The sequence below is a fragment of the Trichoplusia ni genome, chromosome 13, assembly GCF_003590095.1.
Source record: "Trichoplusia ni isolate ovarian cell line Hi5 chromosome 13, tn1, whole genome shotgun sequence".
Lineage (NCBI taxonomy): Eukaryota > Metazoa > Arthropoda > Insecta > Lepidoptera > Noctuidae > Trichoplusia > Trichoplusia ni.
In genome coordinates this window covers 6,814,191-6,838,282 of record NC_039490.1, presented here as the reverse complement: position 1 = coordinate 6,838,282, position 24,092 = coordinate 6,814,191, and the positions used below count along the sequence as shown (strand labels likewise).

General features: G+C 36.5%; 3 protein-coding genes across 4 annotated transcripts in view; 2 read left to right on the top strand and 1 right to left on the bottom strand.

The window, feature by feature from the left end:
- Positions 1-9,141: 9,141 nt before the first annotated feature.
- Positions 9,142-18,138, top strand: LOC113499985 (proteasome subunit alpha type-1). The gene is made up of 6 exons (XM_026880620.1): positions 9,142-9,255; positions 9,685-9,935; positions 10,296-10,455; positions 10,989-11,198; positions 11,521-11,694; positions 17,686-18,138. The coding sequence occupies exons 1-6, from the start codon at positions 9,253-9,255 to the stop codon at positions 17,704-17,706; spliced, it is 819 nt and encodes a 272-aa protein (XP_026736421.1). The 5' UTR covers positions 9,142-9,252; the 3' UTR covers positions 17,707-18,138.
- LOC113499984 (alpha-N-acetylglucosaminidase) lies at positions 11,970-16,555 on the top strand. Its single transcript, XM_026880619.1, has one exon. It carries the CDS (start codon positions 13,986-13,988, stop codon positions 16,398-16,400), a length of 2,415 nt encoding a protein of 804 aa, XP_026736420.1. The 5' UTR covers positions 11,970-13,985; the 3' UTR covers positions 16,401-16,555.
- Positions 18,139-20,130: 1,992 nt separating the features above from the next.
- The window catches only part of LOC113499863 (ras association domain-containing protein 10), a 123,409-nt gene continuing 119,447 nt past the window's right edge, over positions 20,131-24,092 (bottom strand). For both annotated transcript variants that reach the window (XM_026880437.1, XM_026880438.1), the window contains 4 exons: positions 22,717-22,860; positions 22,209-22,336; positions 21,624-21,841; positions 20,131-21,367 (listed from right to left, as the gene is read on the bottom strand). In XM_026880437.1, the coding sequence (XP_026736238.1) occupies positions 20,572-21,367; positions 21,624-21,841; positions 22,209-22,336; positions 22,717-22,852 (1,278 nt within the window). In that variant the 5' untranslated portion in view covers positions 22,853-22,860 and the 3' untranslated portion in view covers positions 20,131-20,571. The remainder of the gene's footprint in view (positions 21,368-21,623; positions 21,842-22,208; positions 22,337-22,716; positions 22,861-24,092) is intronic.

Below are 24,092 nucleotides of genomic sequence, written 5' to 3'. Positions count from 1 at the left end.
TTTGTTCGAGATTTCCTTGAATTTGACAAGTGTAAGTACACCTTAATACGGTCATAGCGGTAAAATATTCTACCATACGCTATATTAATAGAAGTATTAGTGGGCAGTGACATGGTATGGCCACACTTGGATACGACTACTAAAATAACAACATACCAAATTTCATCGAAATAGGGATGATGACTGATTGATATAAAAAGATAAAATCTCATTAGTCCCTCAGTTAGATAATCGAAAAGTATGAGACACGTATTTTATCCTTTTTCAGAAAAACTAGAATTGACAAAGATTAACTGCTTTAAAGTTTAGGAGAGGGGGCTTGTGACGTAACGTTATAGTAAAATTTATACTCAATCGTGACGTCCCGCGTAAGTTCCATTCACTGTAATTTGGTCAATTTATTTTTGCGGTATTTAAAAAATACGTTTAATTTTTTTTAAAAAAAATACGTATCCATTATTATACAAAAAACTACAAGACGGACACTGCAAAAAAAATTTGTCATCATCCCTATTCTTTCAGGAATTTGTGCGTGAAGAGTTGATAAACATAATACCATAAAATATACACAAACAATCTCGCATCTGTTGCTATCCAGTGTTTGTAATGTCATTTTAAATTGATGGGTAAGGAAGCGTGCCCTAACTTAACTAGAGAAAATAGGATACTCAGTTTATAACGCCAGCGCCTGTATTTGCAAATATTTATGAGCAAAAAAGTTCACCTTTATTCAAGGTATATTTTCCTTGCTTTTGTATTTATTAAACCAGACTTCATAAAGAAAACAAGACGCCTTATTATCTCATTAACAAGGCAATCCTTTAATCTAAAAGAAAGTATTATTTTCTGACCAATAGGCCTTTTTTATTTTTTAGTAAAATCCTGCCTTGGTGTTTCTATAAAACCTGCTTTAATAATTTTCTGTAGGAAATAGTTTGTGTTTGTTGGAGGGATTTGGATAAGACTTTTGTCCAGGAGTGGCTAAATTAAAATAATACCATATTTTAACTTACACATCAAACGTTAAACACCTTTAGCTGCTCCCACACAATGGGAGCAGTTAAAGTTTTATACATAACTTAAATTGAGATCACTTTTGTATTTTAAAATTATACTTTTTGTTAGGTTTCTTTTACCTATTCAAACTTAGAATTCGTCAATTAGATATTATCATTCGGAGTACAAAAGAGATATCCGCGCATATTTAAAACAAAAATACGACGCGCACTAAGAACTCAAAGTCACTAAGTTTCAAATCACAGGGACTATTCGTGGATCACACAAATGCATGTCCTTCCTCGGGATCGAATCTTTATCTCTCGGCAATAAAATGGCAATAGTTCTCTAAATATTCTTTCCATGTAAAGATAATATTATGGTAAATATAAAGACTGTAATAGATGTTAATACTATCCAGAAAAATACAGACATTGTAAACTGTGGCTTAAATACGTCATAATTTATAACTGTTTCATTCTAGTACTTCTTTAAAATACTATAAGATGATCTCTAGGTTTTAAGCTCTAAGACTAGTCAGAATAAATATTTTATAGTTAAACGTTTGACTTTCGAAGAACTTAAAACTGGAATGATATATTAGCGTAATCACATAACCAAGTTTAGATGGCAGTATCTTAGTTTAATACAACTAAACGAAGTTCTGTTTTGAGATGCGGGATCTAATTCAATGTTTGGCACAGAGATGTAAAAGTTGGGAGACATAAATCATTGGACGTTTGAAGGACTTGACTCTATGGTAATATAGAATTGAGTCTGTGTAGAAAACTGTTTGTAGAAATAGTGGGGTTTCGTACAAATAAGCAAATGGAAAATATTTCCAGTAATCCGTTACCGAACAATTTTTTAACACATTCCTTGCTTATCCTCGACTTTTTTTTCTACGTTTTCATACACTCACATCTCTTGTTAGTTTGTTGGTTGGCCGGTGCGATTGGATTTTTGCAACTCAATTTTAAGGCACTTCCCGATAAGCTAACGGGCTAAAATTTTCAGCGTAACTTCAAAACTGATGACGATGCAATTCACAACTAAAAAACGGCTAGCCTGATTTTGAAAAACATTGAATGGAATGCCATTTTTAGTTAATCTATAAATTATATAATTTGTTAATAGCGGCACCAAAATTGTGTGAAAATTTAAACTGTCTATTATTATTATTAGCGTCTAAATACGGACTGGTGATAGACAGACGCACGTACAATGGATTCTTAGTAACAGTATTCCATGTTACCCCTTTGGTATGGAATCCTAATATAAAATGACGTAACATGTTATAACTACGATTCATAATAAAATCCAAATAAATAACTCTAGTTGCGCGTTACAAAATGGATCAATAATTCCTTGTTCCCAAATAATGATTGTAGTGAAAACTGGACTGCAAATTTTTCTCCTTGATAAATACTTTTTGCCTTGATTTTTAATATTGGATCTTTGCCAAACATAGTGTCCTTGTGTTCTAGATAATGTTTGATTGTGAAACGTAGACAAATTGAAAAATGTTTTCACACTGCTTGTGCTCTACCCAGTATCTTCAAACTTAGATACAAATTAAAATTAAAATTGTTTATTGCAATCCATAATGTACAACCACAGGTAGTAAAGACAAAATATAATTTAGAAACATTATGGACCCTGTCGACCGATTTGAAACGAGTTATAATTTAAAAATAACCTTAAAATTCGTCTTTTCATTGACGTAGTTCTTAAATATGGACAAAATTTGAATTTCTTGAGTATTACGTTTAAGTAAGATAAAATAATCAAAAAAATGAACTAGACGTCTCGGCGTGATATAAAATACAGGCCGAAGTAAGAACTTCCTCCTCTCTGAAGTCGGTAAGCTTTGTTCTATGTAGGTTTAGATTTTACTAGCTGACCCAGCAAACGTTATTTTGCCTAGTTGTATGTATTTTGAATGCCAAATTATAGAAAAAAAAATCGTCCAAAATATAAAATATTTTTTTTTTAATTTGAGCAACCCTTAATACTTTAGGGTATGAAAAATAGATGTTGTTTTATTCTCAGACCTACGCAATATGTATACAAAATTTCATACAAATCAGTCGAACCGTTTCGAAGGAGTACGGTAACTAACATCGTGACACGGGAATTTTATATATTAGAAGATATAGGCAAAAGATATTAAAATTTCACCTTTTTAAAGTAGCTGTTGTTTTTTAATTAAAATAATATGACAGATTAAAAATACTATTTCTAAACGAAAACATTTGCAATTTTTTTTTAAATATTAAGTGTAAAGGTTTAGTTCATTTATCAGAAATAAATTTGATTTCATTTTTTAATCAATTGTTGTCCATATATTGTTATGTAGGATTCATGAATAATAACATAATAAGGATTTAATGGACTCCTACTATAAAATTAAAAATAGCAAGGTTACCGTGTAATGTAAATAATCATAGGAAGTGTATTCTATAAGGCTGAATATTTATTAACATCTTTTTTTGTGAGACTGTATCATATCGCAGTTATTTATGTATTAAATTGATATTGTATAGCTTGCATAGGTGTATGTGTCATTTACATACAGAAATATTATTTTGATATTTAAATTACTTATTGATTTACCTCCTATACTTTGTCATTATATTTTAATCGAACGTCTATATATTATCTGTTATATATTGCAATATCAAATATTACATTAATTTATTTTAAACAAGTCCTTCTGTTTTAAATATAATATAATAAATATTCTTTTTTAGTGTCCCTTTTTAATTCAAAAGTACACTTAACACTAAAACAATAAAAACACACATTAAAAATATAACACATACCCGAAAATAACACTCGAACGAAGTTAGCGCGGTAGTGCGTAGCGCGTCTACGCCGTAGCGGTCTCTCAACGGTTTTGGTGACTGTAGCCGGTGCGCGTAGCATTTTATGTGGTTGCTCTGATCTCCTGTGACGTCACCCTGCTACAGATCATGGGACGTGGGATGGGAGTACAGTTGCACACAACATGTTATTAATGAACTGTCGGTGTACAGTCGAGCGCAAAGGTAACCTTGTAACAGCTTAAGGCTTCATCCAAGTACGATTTATTTAAAAAACATATTTCTGATGTTAATCTATTAATTTTGAATAATAGTCTTTGCTCAGTGCTGCAGTATATGATAAGTTTAAAAGACTTTCAAAGATATTCACAAATTGTGTTTGTTTTCTTTATCTGGTCTTAACACAATAAACTTATTTGAATCCATTTACTGATTTATCTCAAGCTCGATTTACCCCGTCATATTTTACATGAGTGGAGAAAAAAATAACTGAATCATACTATATTAGGCATCTTCAAGGAGCTACAGAACATCTATTTTGATATGAATAGTACTTAAGTAGTTTTTCATAAAAATGCTGAATAGTAAATTCAAAGACTCCTAGTAAACTGTACACATTGCGAAATCGGGCTCTTTGTGAACTCCAAATGTTTAAAGTTAGACCTAATCGTGTTTAAAAAGTGGTATGTTAAAAAAAGCTAAAATGCAAATAGTTTTATCTGTAGAGTTTTTGAGCTTCCCTTAAAATCTCTTTAGAAAAGTAGAAATTCAAATCCTGAAATTTAGTCAATTAAGGCCCTGTTATTTATCCCTTTCTTGGTGCAGAAATTCTTCATGATATCCACTAATCTCTATTCTTATGGTTAACAACATTGTGTCAGAGATTTAAACCACAAGTAGGCCTCTGAGTTCGCTTACAATCCCAGGCAAAAATATAGGTAAATAAGTGATAGTTACTTAAAATGACGTTAAGTCAGTATGGTCGCGACCGCACCGCCGCGTCTGCTCATGATTGAGGACTCCAGTTGATTCCGAAACTAGTCGTGTTGTTGCGATATTTAAATATGAATCGCCCTCGCGCAAACCACTAAAAAAGATATCAATTTGTTGTAAGCACATGAGTTCGAAAAAACAATAATACTTGCTGCGATTCGAACCTGCAATCCATCAAACGGTCGAGATTACACCACTGGACGATCACTATTGTATCTGTATTGCTTAACAATACAAAAATAAGTCCACTACCTTTCTAAGTACAAGATAGATAGATAGATGGATAAATAGATAGATAGAAGAAGATAAATAGATATATAGAATATTTAGCACAAGGCTTTTTAGGCAATCTAACACTGCAACAGTCATTTCCAATCAGCTATTTCCAGAAGTAGTGAGCCCTCGGCAGCTTTCACTTATAATTCTTATCAGTAGGCCAAGGAAATATTAAATTAAACAGTCTCTTCCAGGTGACAGGTTAATGAAAAACTGAATCGTCAATCAGTTTTAAATCTCACTTTAATATCCAGTTTTCTTTATCATTTTAAGGGTAGAGTAAGTATAGGTATGTACTAATAGATATTAAAGGACAAATTTAAGGATCAGGTATTGTAGAGATTGGGGAAGCCCATGTCCACCAGTTCACATTTTACATAGAGAATTAAAATGAATGGTTTAATTATAAATTAAAACGAAAATAAGTTTAATACATCTAGGTAGTTTTAAAAATGTTAATTATATTAAAGTAAGTAAAGTTATGTGACTAAACTGTATTGTAATGTTGTTATTGTTATATTTTTGTGTGTACAGGACATAACATTAATTAATTTAGTTAGTTAATATATTTAGATAATAGTTAGATAATAATTTAGTTAGTAGTTAACATTATTAGTTAGGCGTTTGAAAAAAAAATGTATCCGACTAATTTTGATATTTAATGGTAAATGATGCAACCCCAAAAGGTACAGAACTTCACACTGACACAAAATCTCGTAAAAATAACAAAGGTTTTCCAAAACAATAAATCAAAATATATTTGTCACTATATCTTCTTATGTATGATGTGATGCGATATCTGACAGCGACGTGGGCTGCCCATTCACAGGCAGACATGGCGGCATGCCAAAAGACGGACCACGCCATTTTAACGTAATAAGTAAGTTGGAAACAAGTGAATCATTAGAATAGTACTAGGGATTTTATGGCCGCGTGGGTGATTTAATAACTACAAGATATAATACATAGTATTTCTTATAATATCAACTATCTCACAAGGCGAACCTGAATGTGCTAGGCGGTTTTGTCGATTTAAAGCTACTAAGGCGTGACGAAAGAAATCAGTCCAGCAATTTATGAAGATTTCAGTGGCATACACAAGTAAAACGTATTTTCGTACTAGAAAACCGTCTTATAATAGTGGATTTGACACGATAATTTGGTGTTAGTCGGATTAAACACGACACCAAAAATATTAAAAAAATGTTTTTATAATTTAAACTAACAAGGTTGTCACAAAGGTGCTTCATATGCTTTTTGCCAAAAAAACAAACCAAACAATTCGCACAATACTGTTATCGCTTTCTGTCCGAATATATTTCTACAGCCAAATCTAACTCGATTTGCTGAACAGCTCGAGAGAATAAAAGATATCGGTTGGGATATCTTATTATTCTAAACACAATTTAACTCTTTTCATTACTAACTCCGTAGTTATTAAAAAAACAACGTCCTCGCTATGAATTGAATCTTTTCGTCGCGAGGGATTCACAAACATTCAAGTGACATGCACAGGCACCCAGGTTTAGGACAATCATTCGATCACACAACCCCCTTTCCTGCGCAGGGGTCGAACCTGCAACACGATGCGCACTGTTGGTTTGGCTTAGTGACCTTAACAACTCGGGTATCTGTGTTGTCAAATTTAAATAATTCAATCCCAAGTTTAAGACAATCATTATATTTGCTAAAGTCACCCATCTTATATGTACCTATATTATGACGGTACCAAGCGTTACATAGCTTAAATTTCGATTCATAACGAACAGCTTGGTGACTTCGGCAAAAAAAAAACGAGATAAAGAAAACATTAACCGTGTACAACCTGCCTTAAATCAAAACAGATATATCAATACTGGTTTTAATAACAATCGGATAACTTAATAATTGTCATAAGTTATTGACAGAGTCAGGTTGAAGGCGCCGACCCGGCCGAACCCGAGACCGTGTAGTAAGATAGTTATTGCTAGAAAGCTGTTGTTAGAGAGGCAAGTAATAGGCGGGTCGATTTCGTCTTTATGGCCATTTCAAAACAGATAAGATGATAAGTGTGTTGTGGGCCTATACTGGGTTATTTGCACATATCAGTAACAGAAGAATGAGTGGACGAAAAAAATTTTTAATTCAAATTTAGATCGAGTTGACACTCATGATTGACTGCACGAATATTACTTTACGATTAAATGTTTCAATGTCTTAACATTTGATTCGTTTCTAAAGGATTAAAATAAAAATAATAATAATATTCTACAATTTTCACACAACGCCATCTAGTCTCAAACTGAACAAAGCATGTATTATGAGTACTAGACAACTGATAAACATACTTATACATTTCTAAATACATATTTTAGATAAATTACACTTAGACACAGAACAAATGACCGTGCTCATGACACAAAAAATTGTCCTGGGTGGGAATAAAACCCACGACCTCCGGTTTAGCAGTCAGGGCCACTATCCACTAGACCAACAGGCTAGTCTAAGTAGTAGAAAAGTCAGAATGTAATACTCATAAAATACTCATTATATACAAATGAACGAATAGAAGAATGGTGTATACATAATTTCGAAAATCTTTTCTCTGATATTCCGTTGGATGCGGCATAACGGATTTTTTTAATGTACCACCACTTGAACTACAGCGTAACTCTAAAACTTCAAAATGTTTATTACTTACTTTGTCAGATTATCGCGATTACACCTATGGTATAGTAATAATTAATAGCATTTCTCTTTATCGTGGCCCCAGCATAAGAAGTTTCACTTCAAAAAACACCTACAGCTATCAAGTATTCAGTTCGTGTATTTTCACCTCATCACTCAGCAGATCAGACTCACACAATGCTGGCTCGTGACTGTTGAGCTTGAGATATCAAAAGATTATCCCGCCTTGTTTATTATGACTAATGATTCAGAAGTCTGTCAACAGTAATAAGGTGTACTTATCCAGTAAGCTATCTTTTAAAGGTTTTTTTTAAACTTCTCCCACATGTGGCGATGGTTTGACAAACATATAAAACACATGCACGGCCACAGCCAGACACGTCCCACATTCCTGCAGGTGGCCTCTACCACTCGCCTATCCGTGCATTCATGAAAGTAGAGTTTATTTTGTTCTCTCTATTTATTATTATATTTCTATGTTATTGTGTATTTGTACGGAACCGTCTGTGCCGCAAGTCTGACTCCCACTTGATCAGTTTTATTTTGTTTTAATAACTAGGTAAGTTTTTTTTTTGTTTTAATAGCGACAAATTCTGGGGGCGCCAAGGTCTGAAGTTGGAGTCTCTTGCCTTTTCTGGTATCCTCAGAACTGTGCTCTACGCTCTGTACATATGCATATTTTTTATTGAATTTTTTTTAGATGGATTTTTTAACGGTTTGATATCGTTAGAGTCGCTCCTCGACCACACGGTGCTCACGATTATGATTGGTGGAATACTTCCACCGCCAAATGTAACGCTAAAGGAAATATGAAATTCTTAATATCATTTTATTTGGGATCAGCAAAAAACTAACTCTTGAAATTGCTTCCCTCAAGTGGATGCCACAATATTTTCGCCCGGGGTGTCCCTTATATTATCCCCTATATTTGTGCCCTTACGTCGGCACAGAAAGCCAGCAATATATTCCAACTTGCACGTTTTTCACGCATCGTCTAAATAGGCCCTCATTAAATTCAATTTTCAAATTCAAATCTTTTGTCCATAAGTATTAACTCTTTTAAATATAAATCCTTAGTCGTGTCATACATTATCATTTATGCAGGTTTGTAAAAGCTTGATAAATATCTACGCATTGCCGCGCACCGAATAAACCGGAACTGCCAGCAACAATTTACATTTACAAATTATTATTTATATATTATACATATCCACATTCTTATTTTTTTATTTATAAAATAAAACAAATTAACACCACAACAGAACTAAAGACCGCATCTATAAACACAGAATTAGTCACTTGTATATTTTTTGTCTGTATCACGCACAGAGAGAACGTATGCAACATTTTATACTCTGTGGAGGCCACAAACGACAAAAATATTTGACGTTTGAAATTGACATTTTCATAGTCATCGCGTTTGCGGCATCTAAAATTTAGTTGCTGCTTTATACCTTAATAGTTTGTGAAATTCGCGTTTAAACTTAATTTCATTATGGTAAGTATTGATTATTACTTTGTTTTAGCCTTATGATGAGTAATTAATGTAATTTTTGATGGCCTACCGTGTAATAAAATGTCGATTGTGCTATGTCATTGCCGGGACAATAGTTTAATTTAGCCAATTTGTCTTATTTTTCTGTATTGCACATAGTAATGTGATACTTTTAGTAGTATTTTCGAAGATAGCAACGTTACAATGAATAATTCGTGTACGTTATTTGTTACATGACTGTTTATTTATAATAACCTCATACATGAACTTGTATTTTCACTGACAAACTTTTCTTAGTTGTATTTTATTGTATATGAAGAGAAAACCACATTTACTTCTCATCTTCGGTACTTCTCAGTTCAGCGTTTAGTTACTGCATCTTTCGCCATTATGTGAATGTGAGCTATTAATCATAATTTTCTGTTATTGCAGTTCAGGAACCAGTACGACAGTGACGTCACAGTATGGAGTCCCCAGGGTCGTCTCCACCAAGTGGAGTATGCGATGGAAGCAGTCAAGCTTGGCTCAGCCACCGTTGGCTTAAAAAACAAACAGTTTGCCGTACTTATCGCTCTGAAGAGAGCAGTGAGTGAATTGTCTGCGTATCAAAAGAAAATCATACCCATTGATGAGCATATTGGCATATCTATCTCTGGATTAACTGCTGATGCTAGGATGTTGAGGTACTTTAAATATGGAGTAACTAATTACCAGACCTGTGTTCAGTTTTGCATGTAAATAACATATACAACAAAAAGCTATGCCCATGGTTTTTCTATGTTCTCTATGTTGTTGGAAAATAGGGAACCTATATTAATATTTCTTAGCCTGTTCTATTTATTCAGTTTTATATTTAATATGTGAATTCTTAGTAAGTCATTTAACATCATCAAACCAGTTGTATATAACAGACCCCTTGTAACATCAGTCAAAATAATTATTTTACACATTTCATACATATTCAATGTACATAGGCGGGTTAAATCCTTGAGACATTTTCTACCAGTACCATAGGGTAATTTTATTGTTTTTATGAATTTCAGTCGGTTCATGCGTACTGAGTGCCTGAACCACCACTATGCTCATGATGCACCGATGCCAGTTGGCCGTTTGATCGGTCTCGTGGGCAACAAGATGCAGATCTGTACGCAGAGATATGACAAACGACCTTTGGGAGTTGGATTACTTGTGGCGGGCTATGACGTAAGTTTAAACCTAGTAGCAATAATTGTTTGATGATGGTTCAATTGTTTGCATTTATTGGGCTTCTCATGCTTTCAAACTTAAATGGAGTCCTCAATCATGGCCTCATGTAGTGGGGCCACATCAGCCGTCAGCCTACTTACAAAATAGCATAAAATTAATGAGATTTCTGTTCCTTGTTAGGTAAATCACAAAAATCTACGTAGTAAAATCTTAATATTAATTCACTTCATTCATACATCACTACTTGGTTTACACTTAAGCTTCTGACTCTTATAATGTTTCATTGTTTTATGCTTTACTAACAATACTGTGGTATATATTATGATATTTGACTAAAGTTTAAGAAGATAAGTTCAGGCTGGGGTCTATGTCAGTGCAGACCAGCTGAAGGAAATGCCATGCAGAAGGCTATGCAGATCTCAAAAACAATAAATTTAAAATCTATTAAAACCTTTGCAGGATCAAGGCCCCCACATCTACCAGACTTGTCCATCAAACAATAAATTTAAAATCGATTAAAATCTTTGCAGGATCAAGGCCCCCACATCTACCAGACTTGTCCATCCGCCAACTTCTTTGACTGTAGGGCTATGGCCATTGGAGCCCGGTCTCAGTCAGCCAGGACTTACCTTGAGAAGCACCTGAACACCTTCATGGACTGCGATCTTCAAGAATTAGTGGCTCATGGACTCCGTGCCCTGAGAGACACACTGCCCAATGAAGTGGATCTAAACACTAAGGTTGCATTTTACAATAATAAGGCTTGAAAGAAATACATAGAATTAATCTTTCCTGGGCATCTACAAGCAGCCCTATGCATAGTTCATGAATGACACATTGACAAAGGTATAACACATGTATGTGTGTCAGGTTCATCTTTCTGCCCGTGAAACAAGGGCTATGTAAGCTAAAGCCATTTAAAAACAACCCACAATGTATAAAGATCTTAAATGTGACTAATAAGTAACTCAATGCTTCAGTTTGTCTTACTGCAGAATACAGTTTAGGGATCGTTATATATTCAATTTTAACACTAAATTAATTGCTATTATATTATTACAGAATGTGTCGATAGCTGTGGTCGGTCCTAAGACCCCGCTGCGCATTAGTGATGAAGAGGAGTTGTCTCGCTACCTGGCGCTGGTGGAGGGCGAGGAGAGGCGCGGAGGCGGCGCCAGCGCCACCGGCGACGCCGCGCCCGAGAGGCCCGCGCCGGGGGACGACGCGCAGCCCGCGGTGAGACTCTGGAATATGTAGCTACCGGCACGGATCTTGAGCGCTGACCTTCACCTGCGCAGAAGTGATTTTTTGGGTCCCTTTTGCGGTATGAAGTTAGGCGCGGGGCAGACTCAAGTGTAGTGATTGGCCTGCAGCGCATCACGTCATAGCCATCATGAATGATCCGTTGAAATTCGTTCTTTGCTGCAGTTGCATGCACCTCAAGACGGCTCAAGTTTGGCGTTTTTAAATTTTTTCATGAGTGTACGATGCGCAAAGCGATCCCCACTCTTCCGCCGAGCGCTCAAAATCCGTGACGATAACTATACCTAAAGTATGAAGTAAGATGGGTCGATGACATAGTAAAGGTCTCGGGTCTGTCTGTCAGTCTTTATGTGGCTGGCACAGGACCGTAGAAATTGGCACGAGAAAGCCTATGCTCAGCAGTAGGAGGACAAAGGCTGTGGATGATTATGATGAAAACATGAGGCCTCCATAAACAGTAAACACATGCGTGTTTATCGGGATAGCCCGAAGAGTTTCGGATGGAATGGAGTCCTTAACTCGTAGACTCGAGACTCAAGATTCGCGGCCAGCGCCGCGCATATCGCGGCAGCCGTCTCCGGTTAAGGTCGGAAGTATCAGTCTATCCCGTTAAATACGTGTGCGTAAATTTTCATTTAAAAAATAATATCCTACGGACCGATTTCGACTGTGGCGACTAGTGTTACTGGACGTCAGCCAACTGTACAAGACATAATACTGTACAACCATGTGCCCAAACACATGTGTACTCTCACAGGGATAAGCAAAAAGATTCATCGATATCATGCACGTCTTGTCAATGGCCCTCTCTGTTTCGTCACAAATCTCAAGAGGTGTTCCATGTCCTTAAATTCGATTTCGCTACACACGGCTTATTCTTTTCAAGTTGTAATTGTAGTATAACAGTAATCAGGTCATTAGGTCACGCCAACAATTGGACCGTTGTTGTTCCTGACGTAACTTGCTGTTCTCATCGGCGAGTTTTTATTTTACCCATTTTATTTTAGTTAATTTCTTGACAGACGTCAGTCATATTTCATGCCCGGATTACACTCGCTACAAAACGAAAATGATTCCTCAGGAACATAAAATCGGGATAAGAACTATCGTATGTGTTAATCCTGGTAATATACCACCTGTGTACCAAATTTCGTTCCAATCGGTCGTCCAGTGGTCAGTTCATACAAAGAAACATTAATGTTTGTAATTAAGTTTAGTGGGTTTGGCGGTCAAAGTTAAACATCGATGTTATTGTAGCAGTTAAGATAAGTCAAACCAATCCATGAAGTTCGTTAAATGTCTCATTATCACTATTTGTATGGTTAGTAGGTACTAAATATATCGTGTACAAAAACATGTCAATAAGAAAGCGATAAGACATCGTTACAAATTGCTTGTACGTCCGTTATCAAATTACAGATGTGTCGAGGGTCAATTTAAACGTTAACTATGCTGTAGGCAAACTTACAAACCGGTCATTTAAGAAAAGTTCCAATTTGGAATCAAGTGACGTTTGTAATAGTCAACACGTATCGAATTGGTTTTCGTTATTGAACTGTTTCTTTTTTCCCTCGTTTTTATATACTGACGTTTCTTTGTCGTTCCGGTAAGATTTTTGCTACTGAATTTTAAGACAGGCTGAAATTTTCAGGGTAGCTTCAAACCCTATGACAATCCAATTACAAATTTAAAACGGCTAGACTGATTCTGATAAAATTTGAATGGAGTGACATTTAATAACCTTTGTTTAGCAATAACCTTTGGATAGCGCATTTACTAAGGAAGGCTATATAATATAAACCAGTAGACTTTAGATTTGACCATTAGATTAAGAGGAGGAGAATAGTAATTGAACATGTTACAAGAACGGGAATAAGTTGTGTCCGCTCTGAAAGTAACTTAAATCTTTTTTAGTATTGTAGGGAGCTGGGGTCTGACATAGGTTTAAACGACTGTATTATTGAAGTTAGAACAGTAACCATTACTTTGAATCTCTGTCTTAATAACGGTGAACGTAAATGGTCATAAAAATAAAAACATTAAGACCCTTTTCAGGCACAGCTGAAAGGTGTAGAAGATGGAAATAATTATTTTACAAGTAAAATCTATTTTTATATTATTTCAAATGATACAGTTACGGTATACGGTACGAAAATAATAGTTAGGCATTTTTTTCCTTTGACTAAATTCGAATTCAAACTGCAACGGTTACTGTAGTACACTTGCACCATAACACATTATGTCAGTCTGTGTCCGTTGTCGCTATGTGGCGGTCCATTCTTTTAACGTTCCTTTTTGGAGCGACTCTCGTCACTGCTCTAAACTTAAAATATCTGGACCCTACAAAACTTCAAACAAAAACATCGGCCCGAGTACAAAAGAAAGCTGCTTTGGAAATCATAGCGAAGTACAATGAAGTGAATGATTATAGTAGCTTGAATGTAGACGTGCAATTGGAAATCGATCCTATGTGGTTCAAAGACAATAAAGATACCTTTAAAATAGAAACCTACGATAGAACACTGAACATTAAAGCCAGTACCGGTCTAGCTGCAGTCTGGGGCTTTAATTATTACATCAAGAAGTACTGGAAGAGTCAGATTGAATGGCAATCGAAACGCATACAAGTGCCGATGGATATAGTCGAAGTTAATGAAACTGTTGTCGCTAACGATAGATTTCGCTACTACCAAAACGTGTGCACCGCTTCCTATAGCTTCGTATGGTGGAACCTTGACGACTGGATGAAGCATGTTGAGTGGATGGCTCTGAACGGCATTAACCTTTCACTAGCCCCCGTAGCTCAAGAGGCAGCTTGGCAACGTATCTACCTCCAGCTAGGCATGACACAGGATCAAATCGATCGGCATTTCACGGGCCCAGCATTTTTATCCTGGCTTCGAATGGGCAATGTTCATGGTTGGGGCGGTCCCTTACCTAACTCTTGGCATGTTCGACAAACAGAGATACAGGAGAATGTCACGAGAACTATGCTTAATTTGGGTATTGTGCCAGTTCTACCCGCTTTTAATGGTCACGTACCAGTCTCGTTTGCGAAACTGTTCCCTAACTCCACTTTCCATAGAGTAGAACAGTGGAATAAGTTCGGCAGCGAGTATTGTTGCGGTCTTTTCTTGGACCCTTCAGATCCACTGTTTTCTAGAATCGGTAACATGTTTCTAAAGGAAGTTACGAAAGGATCCACACAACTTGCTCACATATACACAGCTGACCCCTTTAATGAAGTAAAACTATCTGAATTTTCAACTGCTATGGTTCAGGAGACAGCAACAAAAATATTCTCAACACTATCGGACTTCGACAAAGATGCAGTATGGCTGTTGCAAAATTGGATGTTTGTGTCTGCTCCCATACTGTGGCCAGTGAAGAGGGTACAAGCATTTATTAATTCAGTACCTAATGGCAGGATGCTTATACTTGACTTGCAGTCAGAGCAGTGGCCTCAATACGATCTTTACGAAATGTATTTCGGACAACCGTTCATTTGGTGCATGCTGCATAATTTTGGTGGTACATTGGGAATGTTTGGTAATATGGTAACTGTAAACAGAGACGTTTACGAGGTAAGGTCTCGAATGAACAGCACAATGATCGGGGTGGGGCTCACACCAGAGGGCATCAACCAAAACTATGTGGTTTATGATCTGATGCTGGAGTCAGCCTGGCGCAAGTCTCCTGTGCAGGACCTCGAAGCTTGGGTAGCTGACTATGCCGAACGACGATACGGATGCAAAGACGCGGGAGAAGCTTGGAAGTACCTGCTCAAAAGTGTTTACAGCTTTAACGGAATAAACAGAGTGCGCGGCAAGTACGTAGTCACACGTCGACCAAGTTTTAGAATAAAACCATGGGCTTGGTACAAAAGCTATGATTTATTTATGGCATTCCAAAAGTTGCTGTTTGCTACCAATTGTTATAGCGATGGATATGTTATAGATTTGATAGACGTGACACGCCAAGCTTTGCAGTACAGAGCAGAACAACTCTACATAAACGTTGTAAATGACAGATACACGAATGCATTTGTTTTCGAGTCGTCCGTCAATCGGTTTCTAGGCGCTCTTTATGATATGAGCAGTATATTGTCATATAGCGATCAATTTTCACTCCGTATTTGGGAAGAGAAAGCCATGGAATTGGGCAACAATACGAACGAAGCTGACTTATACGCTTTTAATGCTCGGAATCAAATCACGTTGTGGGGACCGAACGGCGAGATTTCAGATTACGCCTGTAAGCAATGGTCGGAGGTATTTGATCAATATTACTATCAGAGGTGGTCCATGTTTCTGTCAGCGGCGGTCAAGGCTAAGCAAGCAGGCGAAGTGTTTGATGAGCAGGCAACAAGACGAGTCGTGACAGCTAATGTGGAAGTACCATTTGCAAGGATGACTTTTAAAAATCCTTATTCCTCCTATTCTAGCCCCTTAGAAACGGCCAAAGAACTCTATAAGAAATGGGTGACCGCACCCGACGTTGAAGACTTACCTATAATCATAATTAAGTCTGAATTTAAAGGAAGAACGACGGTACGTTTCGATGATGAGACTGATGAACCGGCTTCAGCGCCAAGTGTTGTCATGTATACGAACAGTACTGAAAGTGATGAACTATCTTATCCCTCCGTTGTCATGTACCCGACTACGCCAGTCAATTAGTGTCTTTATTCCAGTAAGAGTTAAGTATAAAATCGAAGATTTTTGTAGTGGGCCTATCTGCAGTGACTGCTATACCGCAGGTTACGTTAGTTTGTGGGATGAGCACGATCATTTGTTCTGTGTCTGGGTGTAATTTATCTTTATTAAGTATGTATTTAGAAATATATAAGTATGTTTATCAGTTGTCTAGTACTCATAATACAAGCTATGCTTAGTTTGAGACTAGATGACGTTGTGTGAAAGTTGTGAAATATTATATTATAGTTAACGACTCAGACTTCTCGCAGACATACACTGTGACTGTTATAGACAAATATTATCTCGCCATAATCCATTTGCTTAGGTTCTGAAATAAAATGGAAATATACTTGATGTGCCTTTTCAATCTGTTAGTATACAAAACACACACCATGATTAAGATTATCTTTTAAAAGATTGTTTACCGTTTTATAAGTAACTAACTAAATGGAGTATATATTGTTTTATTATTTGTTATCGCTTATGAATATAACTTTCTTATTCAGTACATTACTTTTCGTTGGTGTTCCACATACATTAACCTTCATCATCATCAGCCCATCACAGTCCACTGTTGAACTTAGGCCTCTTCTTTTTCACGCCTCTGAGCTCCACCTTCCTCCTTATTCAATCTTTTCCCGCACCTTAGGAATATCATTTATACTACAGGCAGTTGGTGACGTCGTAGGAGTTGAACTCTGGATAACGTGACTCTGGTCACTTCTATAACGTATAGGGCCGGTCCCGAGAGTGACATTAAAACTGAGCTTAGCTTGTCCTGATATGAATATCGACGACATAGTGATTCCGGACATCGTTCACTTTTTGATTTTGCCAACTAGGTAATAGACCGTCTGATTTCGTTAGATTAATTTGTGCGATTGAACATTTGAATAACCTAACTGTAATTTTATCTGCCTCAAATAATAATATAGACTCTACTATGGGGACGACCTTGAACAAGAGTGATACGAAAGAGAAGATTATCTATTATTTAATTCTTTTTTTTAATAACCTCTGACGCAAAAATGTGTTATCAGTGTCATCGCCATGTTTGTGTTGCTTGTTTGTGCCACCGTAGTTTCGAAACGGGTGCACATATTTTCATTCTTTTGTTTCGGGTTTTCTATGGATCTAAAATGCTAAAGATGTCCTTCCAAAATTCGTCCAGCCATTTCAAGATAATTTCAAGTTATTTTCTTGTCTACGATAATGGGCATTTGTTTCGGGGGTGTATTTAATTTAATGTTAATATTTTTGTTTTCAGGTGGCGATGGACACGGAGTAATCGATGAGCGGCTCGGGGCTGTCGACGATGGTGACGAGTCCATAGACGACCTGGATTTCGATCATCCTCGTTGCCATGGCAACAGCTTCTTCGACCTGCAGTACACACCGCGTTTCTCCCCCCATAGCCCTTTCAAAGGTCTTTTTGGCCAGTGTTTAGATGATGAATAACATACAAAACAGGTGACACTAGTTTTAACTGAGATCCTTAAAGCCTCTTACATAAGAGCTATGCCAAGATAACATTTTGACGTGGGTATTAAGCTCATTTTCGGTTCCTAGGGACGGTTGCAACTGATTGCGAAGATTTTTGTCTATATATTTGCAATATTGTAGTTACAGTCGTCTGAACACTGGCCAAGATTAAAAGAAAAGAATTGCATTTTATTATTTTCGTATATCTATTTTATTCAATAAAACATTTGCTTTACTATATATTGTTTTATTTATTCTTCATCGTATTCTAAAATACATACGGGTTCGGCCACAGCTAAATAAAACACAAACCGCTTCTTTATCGTTATTTATTTATATTATTTACAATTTTTTAAACATAAAATTATTTTGGGATTGTTCTCAGTAAAATTATAATTCAATTCTCTTTAAAACAATAGACAAATACATTTAGCAGTTGCCACGGACTGTTTTATATCTTTTACGGTCGGCCCTTAAATAAAACTGACATTGTACATTTAAAAGTTTCATATTATGCGTACAAGAAAACAATATTTCATTCCTTATTATTATTCTGTAGTAGAAAAGCCCTTGTGTTAATAATTAATATTATATTTATACAGGTAATGAATCTTCGGGTTGCTGAATTTGACTAGGTTATGTCGTACGGATAACCGCCTAGCAGTGGTAACTAACAAAAATCAACTTTAGCTCTTTAAATTACGGTTGATAATGGCGCTGGTACTGTTTTACGAACCAAACTTGCTGTCTCTTTTGCTTGTGTGAAATTAGAAAAGGATAGCTGTAAAACTGGAAAATAGCTGTTCATATTATTATTAATTTCAAAATGGCGTAATCACTTGCTGTGGTAAACATTTTCGTTAATTTCTCGCTAATACTATGTTGCACGCGGGCCCGCTCGATAATAATCCAAAATTATACCACGGAAGTATAAATCGGGATAAAAACTATTCTATGTATTAATCCAATTTTTTAACTATCTGTGCCCCAAGTTTCGTCTAAATCCGTTCAGTGGTTTTTGCGTGCAAGAGTATTTGGTACATGCATAGATGCAAACTTTCACATTTATAGTAAGACCAGCTTTTCGCCCGCGTCGAGGTCGGTTATATCGCGTTTCCAAGAGAACTCTTCAAAAGTCCGGGATAACAACTATCCTATGTTCTTTCTCAAGGTCAACTCTATCTCTGTACCAAATTTCATTAAAACCAGTTCAGTGGCTTAGACGTGAAAGCGTAACAGACAGACAGACAGAGTTACTTTCACATTTATAATATTAGTAAGGATAGATGAAGTGGTATTGGTTTGGTGTCGTGAACATCAGAATAAGCGCCATATTGGTGTTGCCACTGCGCGGCTTACTGTACAGTGGTTGGTGGATACATATTTGGTATTCGAATTATTCGTTAGGTTATATTACAACTAATAAAAAATAATATAATGCTAAGATCTGCATATTTATGGTTTATATTTCGATTCAGAAAACTCAGAAATAGCTGACACACAATATTCATAATTACAAATTAAATAATTATTATTTTACAGTGCCTCAAATTAGAGGAAAAAAACGAAAGTTCAGTTATTAAGTTTTATTTAATGTCGTAAATTGATCACAGTTGACCGGAAAACTATGTAGTTTTGATTTTACACTGACCAAAGAAAAAAGATAGGTGACAAATAAAATCGCTAAATAAGTAAGTACATAGTACCAAATTTTTATAAGTAAATCATGTAAGTCTACACGGTATAATTGTCCAAAAACCAATCAGATCAACTGACCGAGCATGAATTTTAATTGTTGTATTTTAAATCTTAACTCCAAGCAGTAAGATTTGTATTTCATTGATGCTTTCGTTCGGCTCTAGTCGGACTTCGGCTGTACGTACGAATATTTCCGATGTACCTACTTTATAAAGGCGCGACAACAATTAAATACTTCATTGGAAGATTATTTGTGGTCATTTTATCTTCGAATTTTCCCATCAAGGATAATTATTGTCTTTTTTATTTGGTTTATGTCATCTTAAAATAAAACGATCCCTAATTTTGGTTAGATTAGGTAAGTCTTAGCACCACTTGTGTATTTCATTCTTACATATAACTTACATATCAGATACATGTGTGTAAATAATTTGAAAATAATCTAATTATTCGTTAGATAACCTTAAATTAAACAGGTAAAATTGACGACAATTTTTTTTAATAAATTATTTTTTGTTCAAATAATTATGGTTAAGACCCGTTTTTAAAAGGTTGATCAACACATAAGATTCTTTCTGTCAAACTGTGATAAGTTGTTAATTAATTTAAAATCCTGGTTATATATACCTTGTGACAATATAAAAGGTCTAGCTACTTAGGGTCATGGGATATAGTCTTGATCGACAGACAGCTGAATCTTAGGAATAATGCAGTTTTTGCCCTTTGGGTAGGTACGAAACCCCTCAAATGTTATTCAGTTGATCAGCCTTTTAAAAACTGAGTTAATTTGTATTTTTGTAACAACATTAAAAAAATTCAAAAGTTGGAAGCCACTTTAATTTACCAATCGTTTACGGCCAGATCATGTATTAATTCATTCGTTGTACAGGTCTCCAGTTACTCTTAAACTACTTACAATATGGTAATTTCAATAAAACATCTTTGGGACAATAATTCCAATTTTAATCGTATGTCATACCAATGTGTCGAGAACATATGCAGGGCCTCCACAATTAATCGCCTGATTCAAATTTGTTTGGTCTAAAACAGGTACATAACTGTCTTGCAACAGGATCGGTTGTCGACTTGCCGCTTCGTTCAACTGTCTTTCTAAAACAGCATTCTGTAATTCTTCCTCTTCCAATTCAAGCGTGAGTTCGTCAAGCAATTTCATTCTGCTTTCTATTTCTCTATCTGCCTTCTCTAACTCTACTGCATTATCTTGCATTTCTTTCGCGGTGTTCACCAAGTCCTGTTCGATTTTGTCAAGAAGCATTCTTACTTGAGAAACATTTTCGCAGCTATTCGCTTTGTTTTCGTCCATATACCTTTTGACTTTTGCTGTTAGCCTGACGACTAATTCTTCTTCGCGGTGCAACCTCTTATTGATGATGGCGAATTTTTCTAGTAGCTCTATTTCCTCTCGTATCCTTGAGAGTTCGTCTGTTGATGCTTCGGAGTCTGTGTCGGTTTGTGTTTGCATGAGTCTTTCGGAGTTTACTTGGCAGATGTCTGTGAGTTCTTTCGTGAAGTAGTGTTCTCGCATGAGGTGTCTCTCTCGTCTTGACTTGTGTTTTGTGTGTCGTCTTGGTGGGGTTCCGCTGCCGACGCCTACTCCGCTGTCGCTGTTTCCTGCCTGGCTGTCGTTGACCTCACTACATCTCCCAAGGTCTCGGAGGTATGATTCGAGAAGGTAGTTCGTGCCGTGTTTCTCCATTCGCGTTTTGTGGGTTTGGTCTTCTAGTTGATCGATCAGCTTTTCTTGTTCTCTGTAATTGGAATAAAATGGGAGATTAGGTTCGAACATAAACTAGAAAGCATTTATGCCTTTAAATACTAAAACTATACTATCATTAAAAGCGCTTCAAACGGCTATATCGAAAGCCGTAATGTAATTAAAGTACAATCAGGGTCGAATAAATTTCGAAAGATTAAAGTACATAGCGAATATACTTAACAAAAATAAGGTAACTTTTTTACCACTTGATGTTTTTACGTAACTTCCTTAACACCACTTAACTGTACCTGAGCTTATCAAGTTGTTGATGAATGGTTCTGCTCTGGTGCTGTATGACAGACACCAGTCTGGCTGCGGGGTCCTCGCTCCTGGCCCGGGGCGGCGGTGTGGCGGCTCTCGTGTCTCGTCGCCGGCGTCGTCGAGCCCCTCCTCTGCTGCCACCATCGCTGTCCCTCCCAGAATCGTCTTCACCACCACTTGATACTCGTCGAAGTGCCAGACGAACCTGTAGGATGGAACTTAACCTGAGTACGGGATTTCGTGTATTTTATATGTATTCAATAAGTTCAGTGAAGGTTAACTTAGGTCGGCGTTAAGTGTATTGTTGGTAGGTGTTTAGCAAATGCTAGAAGAAACAAAACAATTTTTTTTTATTTTACATCCACGCACCAAATTTTCTTGTCGAAAAAATATAATTTAATTCAATCTTCAATTCGTACATTTATAGCATTTTTTTACCCAAATTATTATGGAACCAAATGACAGCTATTTCACTTTACATAAAAAAAAACACAGAATCGGAAGTCGGTTGAAAACTCAGTGGAAAACATCACGTGTTTTTTTTATATTTTTCTTGTTAAAGCTTAACAAACCTCATGCCTAGCATCTCCCCAGGCTGCCAGGACGTGCAACACTGGAACATCAGGCGGTAATGGCCTCTCAACTCCTCGCCATCGCTCCGCCAGCACCCACTCGCCGTGGTCACTGACGCTACCACCAGCTAGGAAACATCTCCTTATTAGAAAAGACCATAATACTTGAGGCTTTGTATCATTGGAGTCATTATGTGTCACTGGCACATCCTTAATGACAAGATAGACAAATTTCATCTGCATCGGCTCAAAGTGAGGGGTACCTTACTTTAGTAATCAGTAATCCTGGTAGGGTAATACTGCTAATACCTCCCTGGGCATACAGTCAAAGAGAACCACTTCATAAGCTTTAGCTGGACCGAAGAACACCAAGTGCAGTAAGTATCCAGTAGAGTATAGATATCAAGGCTATATAACTACGACAGTATTTAAATTGATCGTTTTCTGGTATTGACAATTTTTGTACTATAAAAATAAGGGCTAATAGAGCGAATAATACAGTTCATACCTTCAGGTGCATCTTGCAAAGCTCGCACGATATCTGCGCAGGTAGTATGAGACCTCACACCTCTGACCCACAGCTTTTGACCTCTGGCCAGCACTCCGACCTCCTCGTCACTGTAGTCTGACGAAGATCCCTCCATTCTATCACCTGGTGACAAATTTGTACTTTAATTTATCAGCATAGAGTCCTAAATTGTATAGGTTAGTTCAAATACCTAGTTATGTTCGTTATGAATTGCTATGGATTCTTGGTATACTAAAATTAAAAGTGTTTGGAATAAGGAGCATATCAGTGACAGTGTGACACAAATTGACTGTACTACCAAGTCAAAGGTCGCAAATACGAAGGCATGTACATTATGCGCATAACGCATAATGTACATGCAAGTAACTAAAATCTAAAATTATACCGCGAAAAATTCCGTAAAAGTAGTTGCATTTCAATAAGCTTTTCTTTTTAAAAACGGCAAAGAAAAGCATTAAGAGGAAACTAGCACAACTGAAAATTATTCAAGTCTTAGGACACTCCAGAGACACATGAGCTTAAAACAACTATACAAAAATACGAAGGAATAAGTAGGTAGGTATGTGTAGTGTATTCTACTCAAAAAATCTTCCATAAATAAGGAAATAGGTCTTTTATAACCTGCACCTATAATAACCTATACGTAAGTATCTATTATCTAATGTCTGTTGTTAGCTGTTAGCAGCTTTTCAATGTCACCTGAGTTTCAATCTTCAACTAGCGGGAATTACATCGAAAGGATTACTGCAGCCCCAGTATGCAAACGGCAAGGAAAGAACATAGGTTTTTATTCAGTCAAAGTCTCTCTCCCTTTCGCCCAACCCAAAGCAGAAAGAGTCATTTGAGGATTTACCATCTCAAAACAAAACACAAATACCAATTCTGAGTCCATTCATGTACCTACTGTCTTGATGTCTTGTCCTCCTACTGTCTGTTTTATTCAATAAATAGTGAATCTAAAGTAAGCACCTTACAACCTTATTACATACATTGATATATGTATGTAGGTACTTAACAACCTGCCCATCCCTTTCCAAATAGCAGCCGAAAAAAAAGCTACAAATAGACGGCACAACCTGGTACGGTACATCGACTCGAACTCGACTCGACAAAAAAGTCTTCTGCAAACTTCCAAAACGAAACACGTAAATGATTGCATAAGTCTGCACAATCTTGGTGCCAGTCGCCACCACCACGCTTCCCCACCACCACGCTTCCCCACCACCACTTAGTGGGGCGAACTGGGGTCGTATAGGGTGGTGCCAGGAAATCACCCATTACCGGGGTTTTGCATGAAATGCATTTGCGAAATTGCTGGCATGGTAGGGTTTTTGTATTTCGTGCTACGGTTGTCT

Bases quoted from the DNA above. Each gene is read 5' to 3' on its own strand.
- LOC113499985 (XM_026880620.1), top strand. The intron at 9,936-10,295 runs GTACTTTAAATA...TATGAATTTCAG, and splicing joins GCTGATGCTAGGATGTTGAG to TCGGTTCATGCGTACTGAGT. The intron at 11,695-17,685 runs GTGAGACTCTGG...TTTTGTTTTCAG, and splicing joins GGGACGACGCGCAGCCCGCG to GTGGCGATGGACACGGAGTA.
- LOC113499984 (XM_026880619.1), top strand. From the start codon at position 13,986: ATGTGGCGGTCCATTCTTTTAACGTTCCTTTTTGGAGCGACTCTCGTC.